This window comes from Carcharhinus amblyrhynchos, chromosome 11, assembly GCF_965287045.1.
Source record: "Carcharhinus amblyrhynchos chromosome 11, sCarAmb.v2.hapA, whole genome shotgun sequence".
In the NCBI taxonomy this organism is placed as follows: domain Eukaryota; kingdom Metazoa; phylum Chordata; class Chondrichthyes; order Carcharhiniformes; family Carcharhinidae; genus Carcharhinus; species Carcharhinus amblyrhynchos.
This window is the reverse complement of record NC_137334.1, coordinates 1,304,927-1,321,474: the sequence shown is the minus strand read 5'-3', so window position 1 is coordinate 1,321,474 and position 16,548 is coordinate 1,304,927. Positions and strand designations below refer to the sequence as shown.

The 16,548-nt window shown below is 44.6% G+C and overlaps 1 protein-coding gene across 1 annotated transcript in view; it reads left to right on the top strand.

Moving 5' to 3' along the window:
• LOC145349755 (uncharacterized) overlaps positions 1 to 16,548 on the top strand; it is a 108,524-nt gene that overhangs the window by 20,030 nt on the left and 71,946 nt on the right. Inside the window, exons 6-8 of the mRNA XM_080198289.1 lie at positions 1,004 to 1,642; positions 2,569 to 3,162; positions 11,049 to 11,675. Of these exons, the coding sequence (XP_080054415.1) occupies positions 1,004 to 1,642; positions 2,569 to 3,162; positions 11,049 to 11,675 (1,860 nt within the window). The remainder of the gene's footprint in view (positions 1 to 1,003; positions 1,643 to 2,568; positions 3,163 to 11,048; positions 11,676 to 16,548) is intronic.

Below are 16,548 nucleotides of genomic sequence, written 5' to 3'. Positions count from 1 at the left end.
GCCAAAGGATTTAATCAGGTCCATTTGAAGATGATGTATCCCAGACACATGCAACTATAGGATTAGTCATGGTTAGCTTTTCAAAAGGGTGTGTATGTTTTTTTAGACCATTTTTTGCTTGAAGCAACTTTTCATTGTGATTAATGGTTGGTTTAACGTACTCAATGCTTTGAAATAGAAAATATTCACTCCAAGACTGACATTGCATAATCTATACATTTTAGCACCATTGTCTGAATTTTAAAGATATAGAGAGCAATTCTCCCAGCCTGCTGTACAGATCAAGTAGCGCAGTGGGCCAGGAGATTCACGCCGGGTGTCACGGTCTTTGTGAGTCTCCCGGCCAATGTTTTCTGACTTAATCAGCTCTGTGTCGGTGCATATCTGATTATCAGGTGGAAATATTGAAATTGACATTTCCATATCATTGGCAAGCCCAGGATGGACTTATCCAGGCCCGCTAACGTCTCCCTCCCATCCCCTGGTGGTGATTTCCTTGACGAGGAGATGCCGGCATTGGACTGGGGTAAACACAGTAAGAAGTCTCACAACACCAGGTTAAAGTCCAACAGGTTTATTTGGTGGTAAATGCCATTAGATTTCAGGGTTTTCCCCTTTGCAGTTCACCTGATGAAGGGGCAAACCCCGAAATCTAGAGGCGTTTACTACCAAATCAACCTGTTGCACTTTAACCTGGTGCTGTGAGACTTCTTACGGTGATTTCCTTCAGCAGTGTTTACAATTGCTCCCACTAATGGACAACAGGAGGCCTGACTGCATATGTTTTTTTTTAGATATTTTCTTGCTTGAAGAATCTTTAAATTGTGATTAACGGATCTAGTTTGATGTTGGTCTTCTCAGGATTTTAGAGAAACAGGGAGAAAATATCAATTATTAAAGTTGCAACTGTTGTAGAACTGAGGAATTGTAAAATCTGTTTCCATTGGTTTACCAATTTAATTGCTGGAAATGTTATGTGACTGACATGTATTTCTTTTTCCAGTTCAACCAAAGGAAATGAGTGAGAGAGACATTGTCTTCCTTATTGATGGATCAGACAATGTTGGAAACACAAATTTACCTTTTATCCGTGATTTTATGACAAGAATCATTCAGAACCTGGCCATTGGCAGTGACAAGGTGCGAGTAGGTTTGGCACAGTACACGGATGACACAGAAGCTGAGTTCTATCTAAACACTTATTCATCAGAAGCTGAACTCCTGTCTCACATCAGAAGTCTCAGACTGAGCGGGGGGGAAACGGCCAACACTGGTTCAGCGTTGGACTTTGCCATTAAATATTATTTTACTAGCTCTGCGGGAAGTCGAATAAAAGAGAATGTTCCTCAGTTTTTGGTGCTTGTTACTGGGGGAAGGTCCAGTGATGATGTGGAAGGACCAGCAGATTCATTGAAGCGAGCTGCAGTAATGACCTTCGCTGTTGGAGTTCAACATACGGATCCAGCACAGCTAGAAGAGATTGCAATTGACCCAAGTTTAATCTTCAATGTAAAGAATTTCAACTCTCTGCCTGAGATCCACAGTCAGATAATAACACCACTGACAACACTGACCGTTCCAACAGTAATTATTGAAGAACCAACAATTAAACCTGAAGAGGAAACCGTTCCCCCTACAGAAGGTACCTGGTTTTTAGTTTCTTGTTCATTTCAGATACTTCCACAGTATTAGTACTATTAGCATATTTATTAACAATTTTCATTTACTGTCAAATATTCTGGTGGCTGTCAAATGTATCATTCAAGACTCTAGACAAGGGATTGAGTGTGGGTTCAGCGATTTGTTGCCTGAATTTTGGACACTGGGAGCTATCGCTGAAGTTAACTTGACAGTTGTGTAAAGGTTAGAAATCTAATGTTAACTCACCTCCACGATGAGGTGAATCAGTGATCATGATACCAAACAATAGAAAGTGTCTTCCGGTGTTACTGTGCTGCTGGAACCCCAGCAGCAACTCACAACTCAACTCAGGACATCAATGGTGACTTTATCGCAAACAGTTTCAAAGACAGGGGTGTGAAACTGAACCTCGGGGAAGCAGATTCATGAATTGTGAAATGAGGGCACTCATCTTTCCTTTGTCTTATTTGTATGTCCAATATTTCAAAGAATTTTTTAGTTTAACATTAGTAGCCTTACATTTATTGAATTCAGAGAGTATGGGCGTCAATCCATTACATCCTCCAAGAAGTGTGGTACATTTGCTACAGTTGTCTTTTACAAGCAATGTTGGCTCTCCTTCAATCAAGTAGTATGAACAACAGACCTTTCTAAGACATAATAATTGAACAAAAGAGGAATTAGATTCTGATGAGGGTGATGTGCATATTTAATATTTCCTTATTATAAACTTCTATAAATGAATTACCTGTTATCATTTCATTTTGAAATTCTTCAGTGTTGAAAAGAGACGTCTTTCTAATTGAATGCCCTCCTGGTTTGGGAAGATCATTTTCGAGAGCTTCTTAATATTGACAAACTTCTACAATTAGGATATGATTTCTAATAAAATGGCTATTAATGTTTTGGTGTTTATGTTTTGTTCAGTTTCTGCACAGAGGAAAAGAGATATCGTCTTCCTAATCGATGGCTCTTCCGGAATGGGAAGATCATTTCTTCAAGTCCGAAGGTTTCTTAACAAAGTAATCCAGGAGCTCGATATTGGACCCGACAAAGATCAAGTTGCTGTGGTACAATACAGTTTAAATCCAAGTCGTGAATTCGGCCTCAACACTCATTCAACAAAAGATGAGGTTTTGGATGCACTGAAAACGCTGCGATTGAAAACAGGAAGACCCCTCAACACTGGTGCTGCACTGGATTATGTCACAAGGAATGTCTTCACTCCGTCTGCAGGGGGTAGGAGCGATGCTGGAGCTTCACAAATCCTGGTGCTCATCACTGCCGGGAAATCCAGAGATGATGTTGGCCAGGCAGCAGATGCAGTGAAACAGGCTGGTATAGTGCCCATTGCTATCGGATCCAAGGGTGCAGACACATCGGAGCTACAACAGATCGTGTCAAATCCTGATTCTGTTCTGAAACTGGGAGATTTCCAGGAATTACAAACTATTCAACAAGACCTACTATCGAAAGTTAGAGCAGAAATTGTGATTGAGGAACCAATTCCTCCCACTGAAGGTAAGATAATTTGACAAATTATGATTGATCAGTTGACTTCATGTCGTGTAAGAGAAAATGAAAAAACATATTGAGAGGATATTTCTGATTTTGTAAGAGTGACCTCTCCAAGATTGGGGTTGCACAATCTGTACGTGTTAATACCAAGTTATTTATTTGTCTGAATTCTAAAGATGTATTCCATAACCACTGTCAAAGTCAACACAATATACACTGTGAGAGCTCTTAACCATACTGCTGACATGGAATAATCCTGATCAGAATGAGAGCAATAAACATGAATACTCACTGCCATTTACAAACTGGGCAGGGGGGTGGGGAGGGAGGGGAGGGGGGGGTGGGTGGTGGTAGTGGTGGTGGTGGGAGAGGGGGGGGGTGCCTTGTAGCATCTCAGCACCTGCTTTGACCAGCATTACCAACCAGTGTCTTTCGTTTAGGATCTAGCCACTAGTGATAAATGCTGATTCTGTTTAGATGCTGAGGAACTAATAGGAATTGCAAGTGAACTATTCACAACAGACGCTTTCTAAAGTTGAAGCAGCGATTGAGGAACCAATTCCTCTCATTGAAGATATAAAGCCGTGCCAAATGCATTTGCACAGTGAGCACAATATAGGGAGATATGGGTTTAAAATGACAATTCTGAATCACTGAGCCTGGCTATCCTCGTCCATAGAAAATTTCACATAATGATATAAAGTGCTGTAAAGGTTATTGGTCACCTCCTGAATGCATTGATGTGTTGCTGGCTGTGATATGTTGTACAGGTCACCAATTGTTCCCTGGAAATACCCAGAGGAATGGAGTGTTGCCGTCACCTTCAGGGCCATTGGCAATGGGAAGCCTTCAAACCTATGGTGTCAGGTCTTCTTGGAGCATGTGATGGACCACAGAATCCTACAGTGCAGAAGGAGGCCATTGAGTCCACTGAGTCTACACCAACCACAATCCCACCCAGGCCCTATCCCCATAATCCTACATATTTACCCTAGTTAGTCCCCCTGATGCTAAGGGGCAGTTTAGCATGGCCAATCACCTAACCTGCACATCTTTGGACTGTGGGAGGAAACCAGAGCACCCGGAGGAAACCCACACAGACACGGGGAGAATGTGCAAACTCCACACAGTGACCCAAGGCCAGAATTGAACCTGGGTTCCTGGCACTGTGAGGCAGCAGTGCTAACCACTGTTCCGACCAGATCTGTGGACAATCTCAGTGTTGCCCTGCACTGCCATTCCTTCATTTGTAGAAAGGAGGCCCATGGATGATAGACCCCGGATGTTACCAGCTATCTCTGCAGTCTGGGTCTCTGCTTCTCAGCCTCCTCGGCCTTGGTCCACATGCAGTGCCTCCTGCTGGAGCTGTGTGCACGGATACCTTTCCCACCTCCAGCTCCTGTCTGAAATCAGTGTTCATAGAAAAACATTCTCACTTTTGGCACTTCTCTGAAAAGAGATATTGAAGACCAAAAAGGGTAAGGGGTGCTGGAGACAAAGATATGAACAGAGATCTATGGAAGAAGTTGGGCAGCTAAGCTTTAGCACCTTAGATCCCATTATTCCTCATGCTACCTTACCCCTGGGATTTGAGCACACACATCGAGATTTCAGCATTCTGTTCCACGGATGTTATCTCTGGAACCCAGTGAGAGGTTAAAAACCTGTGAATTACATTATTGAACCAATGTGGCTCTGAGCTCCACTCATTGGCTTGGAATAACTAAGAGACTTTGTTTGTTTCTGGTGAATGAATGGAATCCGATTGGTCACTGATGGGATGACCTGTACTGAATAATACAATTGTCTATTCCTGTGCTGCCTTTGCTGATATGTTGTTTAATGAAAATCCCTTTGTCAACACAGTACTGACTCTTTTCCCGAGGACACAATTGATGTCTCCCATGCCTGCTGGGCACTGCAGGGATTGAGGTGTATTATTAACCCCTTTAATCACACTTTCCTTTCATTGTTTCCTTTCTGCTTTGTCTTTTCTTTTGGGCGGCTCCCCTCCTTCTAGGGAGCTGCCCCTTTCGAGTTGTCCCCGAGTTAAGTTGATTTCATTTATTTGGTTGGACACAAGAAGAAGTCACTGATGGGATGGTAGGATTGATGCAGCTGTGACCCCTTTGCTCCCCAAGGCTGTATTACTCTCTTCCACTGTGTAGCTTTTGCCAAATTTGACATGAACCTATTGCGTTTCAAAGTGCTAAGTTAGAAATCTGGCTTTCCCTTGCTTCCTGGGGAGCAGCCTCTGAGTCCTGTGTAATTGACCTGGACCCTGTCCATTGTAGCAGCACCAACAGTGAGTATGTGTTGCAGGAAGGAGCCCCAGGGGCCAGTTTCACAGTCCTCCCACACTTCACTATAGTCCTCCCAGACAGAACTGATCTTACTTCCGATTTTGGAAGATGATATGTTACCCGAAATGGTGTTGCTGCAACTTTATTACAAGCTGGAGTTCAATGCTCCCTCTCTCAGTGCCTCTGATTTACCTGGAGTCTCAAAATGTGCAGGGAGAGATGCCACTTATTTTTCTCCAACCTCCCCCACTACCAATAGATCCTGTCATTGCCAAGATGGACATTGACACATTCCCTCCCTGAGCCCATCACCTGTGAGGTACCCTTACCTCACATGGACCTGTACACACCTCACTTTGAGATTGTGTGCACTGTTAATTGCGTGGGTTCCCCCTCTCTGTCATGAGACTTTCATTAACCCCTCCCCCCTCCCTGCATTATGTATTCCCTATCTACCCCTGTGACCATCACCATAGCTTCTGCAGCCCAAGACAGAGCATGCCCTACCCAAGTCTCGTCGATGGTGAGACAGCCCTGTACACCAAGCTGTGGTTCTGTCCTGTGGAGTATACACCCCTTACCTCTTCCCTGCAGCTGGGAAACACCATTCTCCCAATGATCGCTCCTGCTCCATGACCACTGCACTGTCTCCTATCTCTGATTTCAGAGTGAGATCCATGTAGCTCTGGACTGCCTGTCACCTGTAACTGCTTTGCATTTTGCAGCAGGAATCTCTACACTCTGGCTCCTTTCGGCCAATTCCTGATCTTAAACATAGTTCCCACTTCCAAAGAGGATTGTGAATAGCAGTGACCTTCACAAAGCACTGCAGTCTTGACCTGGTTAGTGTTCATGTGAACCATCTCTATGGTACCATTCTAACACTACCCTCTCTATAACCTACAGTGTGCATGCATCCGCTTCCAGTAATACATGTACTCGTCCTTAGACCCCCTTTATTTGTCTGTGTGACATGCAGTGTTTTCCCTCCCTCAGCCTTCCCTTTGCCTTCCATTCTTCATCCTCTTCATGCACCTCCCTGTCCCTCTGTCATCGTGACTCCTTACCCTCCCTCCATGCCACTCCTTCCACATCACTCCCCAGTGTCTGCCCTTCCCCCAATGCTTCTGGTTGCACAGCTCTGTTCCAGCTCCCAGGTGGAACTCCCCAGCTCCAGGCACGACACTGATCCGACTCGATTACACGGGAGAGTCCATGGCTCCAGCAGCACAGTGCTGCCCATGAAGACCAGCTCAACATGGAAATGGAAGGCAGGAATCAGTGGCCTGAGCAGGGTTGCGTACAGTGTGTCAGGAGCACTGTAGCACAATGACAGGGAGGCTTTGTCTCAAAGTCTCTGTTGAACTGAGGATCCTTCGCACGCCAGCCCGATTCAATCCGGTTTGACACTGACCTGATTTCCTGCTGCTGTGACACAAGATTGGAAAGCCTGATTGGATTTGGTTGACTAACCGTTTTATTGCAAAGACATTTAACACCAGTCAGTTTAAACGTTTTGCCTCAGATTTTCTGCATCTGCCTACCACCAATCCCGCTGCAGGCAGCTTGGGAAAATTCCGACCTGGGATTTTACCTTGCCCATCTGCTGTTAGGTTTACCGGGGCGATGGACCAGGCAGCCTTTATGGTTAAGCTGCAACCTTGAACCAAGATAGGATGAAAGTTAGGTCTCAAACAAAAAGAACAGATATGTCTGGGGACCCAGGTTTGTGTATGATTGTGCTGTGTAGACAATCATGGTATGGTTTTTCCACTGATAGTTTTCACAGGTCAGCAGCTCCTTCAGACAGCTCTGACATGACTGCCCCCCCACTCCCACCCCCGAGGGTAGTCATGATGTAGAGATGCTGGCGTTCGACTGGGGTAAACGCAGTAAGAAGTCTCACAACACACCTGACGAAGGAACACCGTTTCCGAAAAGCTTGTGAGATTACTATCAAATAAATCGGTTGGACTCTAACCTGGTGTTGTGAAATTTCTTACTATGACTGCCCTCCCCCCGCTCCGCTCCCAGAAGCACCAACCTTGCACACTCTCTCTTTCTCAATGACACCCTCCCCAGCAGCATTCAGCCTTTCACAGACCACATTGAATGCTGGAATGCCATTAATTGGTCACTCAGGGAACACTGCAGTAACAATGTGATCCCTGGGGGGAGTGAGTTTCACACCCCCTCTCGCCCACAACAACTTTGTAAAATTCAGGAGCTGAGGTTTTAGTATTCAATTGCAGTTTAGAAGCAATTTTCATGGAGCAGTATATATGGAGTCCATTCACTCACTTTCACTTGCGGTGCGGAGCGGGCTATCCCTTTAAAGATCCTCTCAGCAGTTGTTCTGTGTACAAGCTTCAAATCCTTCACCAGGGCTATACAACAATAAACCGCATATTAGTCGTTGTTAAATTCCTGCTGTTGCCTTGAAAGAGTTGCTGAAAAACAGAATAAATGAGCACCTGTCACTTCACCAGAACCAGCACAGGCCTGGGACCAGGTGAAGACAGAACTCACCGATGTTTTTTTAGGGGAGTCGGGACCTTCTCATGCAATTCTTCTTGTGCTATCAAGTTGCAGTGTCACCAATGGTAGACACACCATTGTGGGAAGTAGTAGAATCCAATGATTGTCTCTGGTGGAATGGCAAATTGCGCGGAAGGTGTGGAGAGTCTGCAGAAGGATCTAGATAGGCTGGGCGAATGGGCCAGGAAATGGCAAATGGAATTTAATGTTGGTAAGTGCAAGGTGGTCCACTTTGGTAGGAATAATGGTAGGAAGGACTATTACTTACATGGCGAAAAACTGCAGCAGGCGACGGTGCAGAGGGACCTCAGGGTCCTTGTGCATGAGTTGCAAAAACCCAGCCTGCAGGTGCAGCAGGTGGTCAGGAAGGCGAATGGGATGCTGGCCTTCATAGTGAGGGGGATTGAATATAAAAGTAGGGAGGTCTTGCTGCAGCTGTATAGGGCATTGGTGAGGCCGCAGCTGGAGTACTGTGTGCAGTTTTGGGCGCCGTACTTACGCAAGGATATTTTGGCCTTGGAGGGAGTGCAGAGGAGGTTTACTAGGCTGATACCGGAGTTGAGGGGGTTGAGCTATGAGGAGAGGCTGAATAAACTAGGCTTGTACTCGTTAGAGTTTAGAAGAATGAGGGGAGATCTCATTGAGACGTATAAGATGATGAATGGGATGGATAGGATAGAGTTGGAGAGACTCTTCCCGCTCAGAAAGGACAGTAGGACTAGGAGGCACAGCCTCAAGATAAAGGGGGGGGCGGTTTAGAACGGAGTTGACGAGGAACTTCTTCACTCAAAGGGTGGTAAATCTCTGGAATTCTCTGCCCGTTGAAGTGGTGGAGGCTGCCTCGCTAAATATTTTTAAGACGCGGGTTGATGGGTTTTTGATAAGAGAGGAGATTAAGGGTTATGGGGAGAGGGCGGGAATGTGGAACTGAGCCACGACAGATCAGCCATGATCTTATTGAATGGCGGGGCAGGCTCGAAGGGCTAGATGCCCTACTCCTGCTCCTATTTCTTATGTTCTTATGTTCTTATGTCTCTGTCTCTGAATTCCTCCCCTTCTATTTCTTTCCCTCCTATAAGATAAGACAGTTGGGTACTGGGAGAACACAGCCAGTCCTCAAGATGTCTCTTGCTCAACTTATTGCTGGACACCTGACACTTTTTGCTGCTACATTACGGACATGACATGGGCTGGAAGACATGATACATATTTATACAACCATTTCCTATTTCAGTTCAACAAGCTTTTAAAAAAAGAATCTCCAAGTGCAACATTAAGTTGACTTGCATTAAGCCAGCTTGTTGTTGTGGCAAACCTTCAGGTGGATAAATGCTCTAATGCCCAGTTTACCACTGACCCACCATGTTACTGCGCTGCTGCACATACTCAGCAAGTCCTGCCTCAAATATTGAGTTAAATGAATCAAATCTCCTCTCTTAGGCTGTGCTTATGATGGTAAATAACTCACCCACCAAAGTATTAAAGCTTTGGAGGACCACAAAATATGGTGGCTTTTATCCCTTTCTCAGGTATTTGTACTGCTTTAACACTGAGATCCATACCCTGGAATGGGAGAGCCAGCCTTGATACCTTATTATATAAACACATGACAAATCAGAGAAAACAGCATGGAGATCAATTTCACAAGAGTGGAGTAAGAATGATAGTGCCCACAAATACACTATAAATACCTGCTCATACAATGGAGAAACATGATCAAACAAAAAGATGCTCAAAGAGATCACATGCATCCAACAAAACTAACGGAAACCCTACCAACAAAATCAGAATGTAGTGTTGGGCTGGGGTGGGCACAGTAAGAAGTCTCACAATGCCAGGTTAAAGTCCAGCATATTTATTTGGAATCACGAGCTTTCGGAGCGCTGCTCCTTCCTCAGGTGAGTGCTCCGAAAGCTCGTGATTCCAAATGAACCTGTTGGACTTTAACCTGATGTTGTGAGCCTTCTTACAGTGTCTGTTGTGACAGCTTTAATGGTGCAGCAGTTGATCTTGTTAGTGTTCTCTGCAAGGTTATTTAGGCAGCGGAGGGCCCTGGAGGTGAGCTGTGGAATCAGAAGAGGGATTCAGCTGCCTGTAAGGTGTACTTGCCTTACTGCTGGAAATGTAATGCATTTACACTGTACTGAGTGGGGAAATAACAAGATATGTAGGAAGTGCCCCCCCTAGTGTCACTGTGTCAATAGATGCTGATGTAGATGTGCCGGCGTTGGACTGGGGTAAACACAGTAAAAAGTCTGACAACACCAGGTTTAAGTCCAACCGATTTATTTGATAGTAAACCCACTAGCTTTCGAGGTTTCCCTCTTCTTCAGGTGAATGGAGAGTTCTGGCCTCAGACAGAGCATATAAAGAACAGACAATTTACAGATTATTGATTAGAATGCAAATCTTTACACCTAACCTGCTGTTCAAGTCTTAAAGTGGCCGACAATGTGAGTGGAAGGAGCACTGATCACAGGTTAAAGAGATGTGTATTGTCTCCAGACAGCACAGTAACCCCCATCTGTAACCCCTGTGACTTGCCTGGATTTGCAAAACCTCACTTACTGTACTGTCTGGAGACAATACACATCTCTTTAACCTGTGATCAGTGCTCCTTCCACTCACATTATTAGCCACTTTAAGACTTGAACAGCAGGTTAGGTGTAAAGATTCACATTCTAATCAGTAATCTGTAAACTGTCTGTGCTTTATATGCTCTGTCTGAGACCAGAACTCTCCATTCACCTGACGAAGAGGGAAACCTCGAAAGCTAGTGAGTTTACTATCAAATAAATCGGTTGGACTTAAACCTGGTGTTGTCAGACTTTTTACTCAATATAAATGGCTGTCATTTCTACAACACTGGCTAGGTTACAATTAAGCTTCAAAGACAGTAAGTTAAAAAATGTTCTGCGCAACCATAACAGACAGAACTATGTGATGCAGAATTGATTAAATTCTTAAACTGCAGTCCAGTGATAACCAATGTTTTTCTGCTGTTATACAGCATCTAGGGATGTGAATCACAATTTCTTTTTTTTTTAGTTTCAGTTGTACCACAAGAAGTGAACAAGAGAGACATTGTCTTCCTTATCGACGGATCAGTTTATGTTGGAAATGTTAATTTTATTCATATCCGTCAATTCATCGCTAAATTAATTGAGACTTTGGACATTGGAAGTGACAGAGTTCGAGTGGCTGTGGCACAGTACAGCGACGATGTCAGAACAGAATCCTACCTCAACAGCTACTCAACAAAAGCTGACCTGGTGTCTCACGTGAGAGGGCTCAAAGTGAAAGGTGGGAGAACGGTTAACACTGGAGCCGCGCTGGACTATGTCCTGAGGAACCACTTCACCAACTCTGCGGGAAGTAGGAAAGAGGAAGGTGTCCCTCAGATATTGGTGCTAGTCACTGGTGGAAGATCCAGAGATGATGTCAGACCACCAGCAGATGCCCTGAAGCGAGCTGCTGTCACCACCTTCTCAGTTGGAGCCAGGAAGGCAGATCCAGCCCAGTTAAAAGATATTTCAAGTGACCCCAGCTTGGTGTTCAATGTGAAGGAATTCCGCTCCTTATCAGATATACAGAATCAGGTGTTGGAGCCGTTGTCAACATCAGTGGTGACATCTGTGCCAACAACAATTGTTCCACCAGTTACTACAACTGAAGGTATCTGCATTATTTACCACTTTCTTCAATTATTAATGCTCTGGTAATTGTGTAAGGAGTTATAATCAGTTTACTTCACTCTCATGTGGGAAATATCACTGTTAGCGAGAGATTATCCAAAAAGTGGGAAGAATGTGGAATTTACTACTTCAAAAAATAGGAAGAATCATAGAATAGAATCCCTACAATGCAGAACGAGGCCATTCAGCCCATCAAGTCTGCACTGACCACAATCCTACCCAGGCCCTACCCCCACATCTCCAGTTTACCTTGCTAATCTCCCTGACACTAAGGGGCAATTTTAGCATGGCCAGTCAACCTGACCTGCACATCTTTGGACTGTGGGAGGAAACTGGAGCACTCAGAGAAAACCCATGCAGACATGGGGAGAATGTACAAACTCCATATAGACAGTGACCGAGGCCAGAATTGAACTCGGGTCCCTGGCATTGGGAGGCAGCAGTGCCGCCCTAAACATCAGGAGGGTAAATGTCATTGATACACTTGATGCGAAGGTAGATTTTTAAAAAGTCATTCACGGGAAGTGGGTGTTCTGGCTAGACCCACTTTTATTGTCCATTCCTAACTGAGCGACTTGCGGAGTTGTTGCTATGTCACATGTTGGCCTGACCAGTAAGCATCCATTTCCTATAGGACATTAATGAATCTCAATCAACATTGGTTTCATCATTTGGCTTTTAATTCCATATTTGTATTAAGTTCAAATTTCACCATCTTCTGTGGTGGGAATCAAACCCCAATCCCCACAGCATTGCCCTGGGTCTTTGGATCACTTGTCCAGAGGCAATACCACAGATTGTCTCCCCATCAGACAATCACACGAGAGACAAAGTCACTGCAGGTTACATTGCCAGGATTAGAATCATAGAACATAGAAAAACTACAGCACAAACAGGCCCTTCGGCCCACAAGTTGCACCGATCATATCTCTACCTACTAGGCTTACCTATAACCCTCAATCCTATTAAGTCCCATATACTCATCCAGAAGTGTCTTAAAAGACCCTATCGAATTTGGCTCCACCACCACCGACGGCAGCCGGTTCCACTCACCCACCACCCTCTGAGTGAAAAACTTACCCCTGACATCTCCTCTGTACCTATTCCCCAGCACCCTAAACCTGTGTCCTCTTGTGGCAGCCATTCCAGCCCTGGGAAAAAGCCTCTGAGAATCCACCCGATCAATACCTCTCAACATCTTATACACCTCTATCAGGTCACCCCTCATTGGATGAAGTAGGTTCAGAGGACACTCATCTGGAGATTAATCATTTTTTATGTGTTATTGACTCAATGTAATTCCATGTAAGAAAAAGCCAGAGTTACCATTGTACAGCATCAGAATGACCAAATCGTGTTGTGGGAAATGATTTCCTGATTCTTTGCAGCAGCTAAATGTTGCCAACAATTGGTGCATAAGAACTTGTTATGAAGTGGAGGTTGATGCCCCTCTGAGAATTAACACTGAAACACCCAAAGAGGAGTATCTCGCCCTGTAATCTGTAAAAAGCGTGTGAGAAATAGTATAATCTGCTCTTCAGCAACACCTAGTGGTTAAATACAAAATAAATTCCTGACACTCGGTCTAAAAACCAATATGTAACAATTTATTTATTTAATTAACAGTGAACAAATTAACTAAACTATTAACAAATTGAATAAATCCCTCTAAGCTATTAACCATTCCCAAATAGTTCAGATAAAATGGAACGCTGTTCAGGTAAGTACAATTCCCATTCTTTAACAAAATAGAATTTAGTCACTCAAAACTACAACCAGGTTTGGTGTTTTCCAAAATGTTCTGGGCTTTCTCTGTTGATTCTTCTGTCTGGAACTTCTTCCTTCTTTGGTACTTTAGCTATCTCGATGGTGCTTTCTCTAAACATAGATGAAGCTATGAGAGCCAGCGACCCTGCCTCCCTCTCTCTCTCATGTTTTCTCTCTCACTGTCTCTCTCAAATTGATTGGCTAAATTCAAAAATCTATTGACTTGGTAAAAACAACCCCTTGGCCTTCCAATACAAATGTTTCAGTTTGGGCTCTCTATGTTCTTGCATTTTTAAAATTTCAAAGCACAGAAAAAGCATCACCTTTTAAAGGGACTGTACAATACTTTCCATTCGAGCATTTTACAATTTTACAAACACCAAATTCTAGCTTTCTACTCTCAGTAACTCTACTCATCTTCACAACTAAAAAAGATTGTGCTGCTGTCATCCATTCAATTGGAAAAGAAAATTCTGCCTGTTAATTTGACATAAATCATATATTTAGAAACTTATCTCATCATAAAATTGTGATAGTTTTCAGAACATTTTATGACGATACAAATGTTAACTTGCAGCATTAAACCAACCTGTCTCATTTCTGTAACTTGAAGGGTGACATTAAATTACATTTGAGGGTTGGGTGCTTCACCTGTTGACCGTATGTTGTGGCTGCATCTTTGGAATATTTTGATTAGTTTTCCTGGGACTTAAACTGGGTGTAAGAGTGGTTGTAGGTTCCATTTTGAGCCTATTTAGGAGCTCACAGTCAAAAGGCCCAGCAGCAATTGATTCTGGAAAGTTTGGGCATCATTGTTAACATAGAAGGAAAATAAAAACTGGTCTTTCCCACATGTTCTATAGCCTAGGGCATTTTTATCACTCCATCTCTGTGCAGGAATGTACTTCCGATAACAGCAATGTTACGCTGCTCAAGCTTTTATGTAAACCCTTTCATAACCTGACCACATCCTATGTTGCAACCTCTCCCAGCTCCACAAAATTTCAAGGCAGTTGTGCTGCACCCATTTCCTGAATCAATGTGCCCTTCCACATCCCCAGTTTTAATTCCTCCACCTTTGGTGCCCATGGTCCAGATTTTTACCAGGTAGCCTTTGTTACAGCAAAAAAATCCTGGCTAAAATTCCTAATCTTTCCCATCCTCACAAGGGTGGGAGTGGAGTCGAGCTGGGGTTTGTGCATGAGCAATTCCCAGAGGCAGAAATCAGCGCTGAAGTGGGATTCTGGTAGGCCAGGAATGGACAGATTGGACCAGCTAACCGAAAGTTTCAGCTTAAAGGGTTCATTTGTATATTTAAGGTTTCCCCCTTGGTGAGGTAAACTACCCCTTTGGATGTGATCCTGGGACCCCTTTGGGAGAGGCACAAATGTGTCACGTTGTCAAATAATTGTTAAAAATATGTCCAACTGTCAAGGAAGTGTCGAAGGATATTAGATAGGCTGGCATACAGGGGGCAAGGACAAATGGTGGGGACATGGGATATCATGAGTTGACATAGGAAATATGAGTGGCCATGGAGATGGATAGAGGGGCATGAGTTAGCATGGAGGGCTTGGGGCTATAGGGGAAGGCTTACAAGGATAGGCATATGCAATGGGTGGGGGAGGGGGTTATGACGGGAAGAGAGGTTAGGGCTGGAAGAAATATTTTCTGACTGAAAATTTAACCTTTTGAAAGGTTGAGTTTACCAAGCCAGATTATCTCTCAACTACGCGCACCCAATCTGGGGATGAAAATTGTGCCCATGTCTTCAACCAACTAGTCTCAGAGTCCTAGAATTCCCTCTCCAAACCAATCCTGTTCAATTTCCTTTAAGAAACTTGTTAAAATCTGTTCCTTTGGCCAGGTTTTTGGGAGCCACCTGTCCAAATATCTCAATATGACGACAGTGTCAAATTTAGTTTTGTCATGCCCTTGTGAAACATTTCCCACCGTCACATTTCTTTAATATATTTCATTAATATCTTCCAAATGGTTTAATTTGCTGGGTAACTGAAGATCAGTATTTTAGAACGCAAAAGATATAAGCTGTGGGTAGTTGGGGGTTTCTTTTCCTTTTACAGTGCTGAAGGAGACCATTCAGCCCATCAAATCTGCATCGACTCTCTCGCAGAGCATCCACTCAGGCTGAGGCCCCACACCTTCTCCCTAACCCAGCATTTACCCCACCAATCCCCCCTCACCTTTACATTTTGGGACACATAGGGACAAATTAGCACGGCCAATCCACCTAACCTACACATCTTTGTGATTGTGGGGGGGGAACCAGAACAGTCGGAGTGAACCCACCAGGCACGGGGAGAAATCTCCACACAGCCATCCAAGGCTGGAATGGTACCTGGCTCCCTGGCACTGCAGGGCAGCAGTGCTAACCACTGTGTCACCATCCTGCCACTTTCTGCCCTCACTTTGTGGCAAAGAAATTCTTATCAAGATTTTTATTCAAATATGACTTTTAAAGAGGTGAAAACGAAAGGAAAACCAATCCATTGAATTTATTTAAAAAAAGAACAAAAATATTCCTTCTCTATAAACATAAAATTCTGCGCAGAAAATATAGCAAATTATTCAGCTCAATTATAAACTCAGGCCCATTCATAAAATGCAGTTAACTGAGCGAGACGGCTATCAACAGGTCCAGGCAATGAGCCCCTCCATTGCAGCCACGTGCAAGGCCGGGTGGCCCTGGAGAAGGGGCACGCTGTGCCTCCAACACCACCGGGCATCCCCGAGGGCTGGGGTGCATCGTCACCATCCCCCCTTCCCCCCCCGGGGGATAGGATGCATCATCACCCCCCTCCCCCCTCCCCCCATTCCCGAGGGCTGGGGTACATCATCACTCCCCTCCCCCCGCACCCCCCCGTCCCCGGGGGCTGGGGTACATCATCACTCCCCTCCCCCCCTCCCCCCATCCCCGGGGGTTGGGGTACATCATCACTCCCCTCCCCCCCTCCCCCCGTCCCCGGGGGTTGGGGTACATCATCACTCCCCTCCCCCCCTCCCCCCGTCCCCGGGGGTTGGGGTACATCATCACTCCCCTCCCCCCCTCCCCCCGTCCCCGGGGG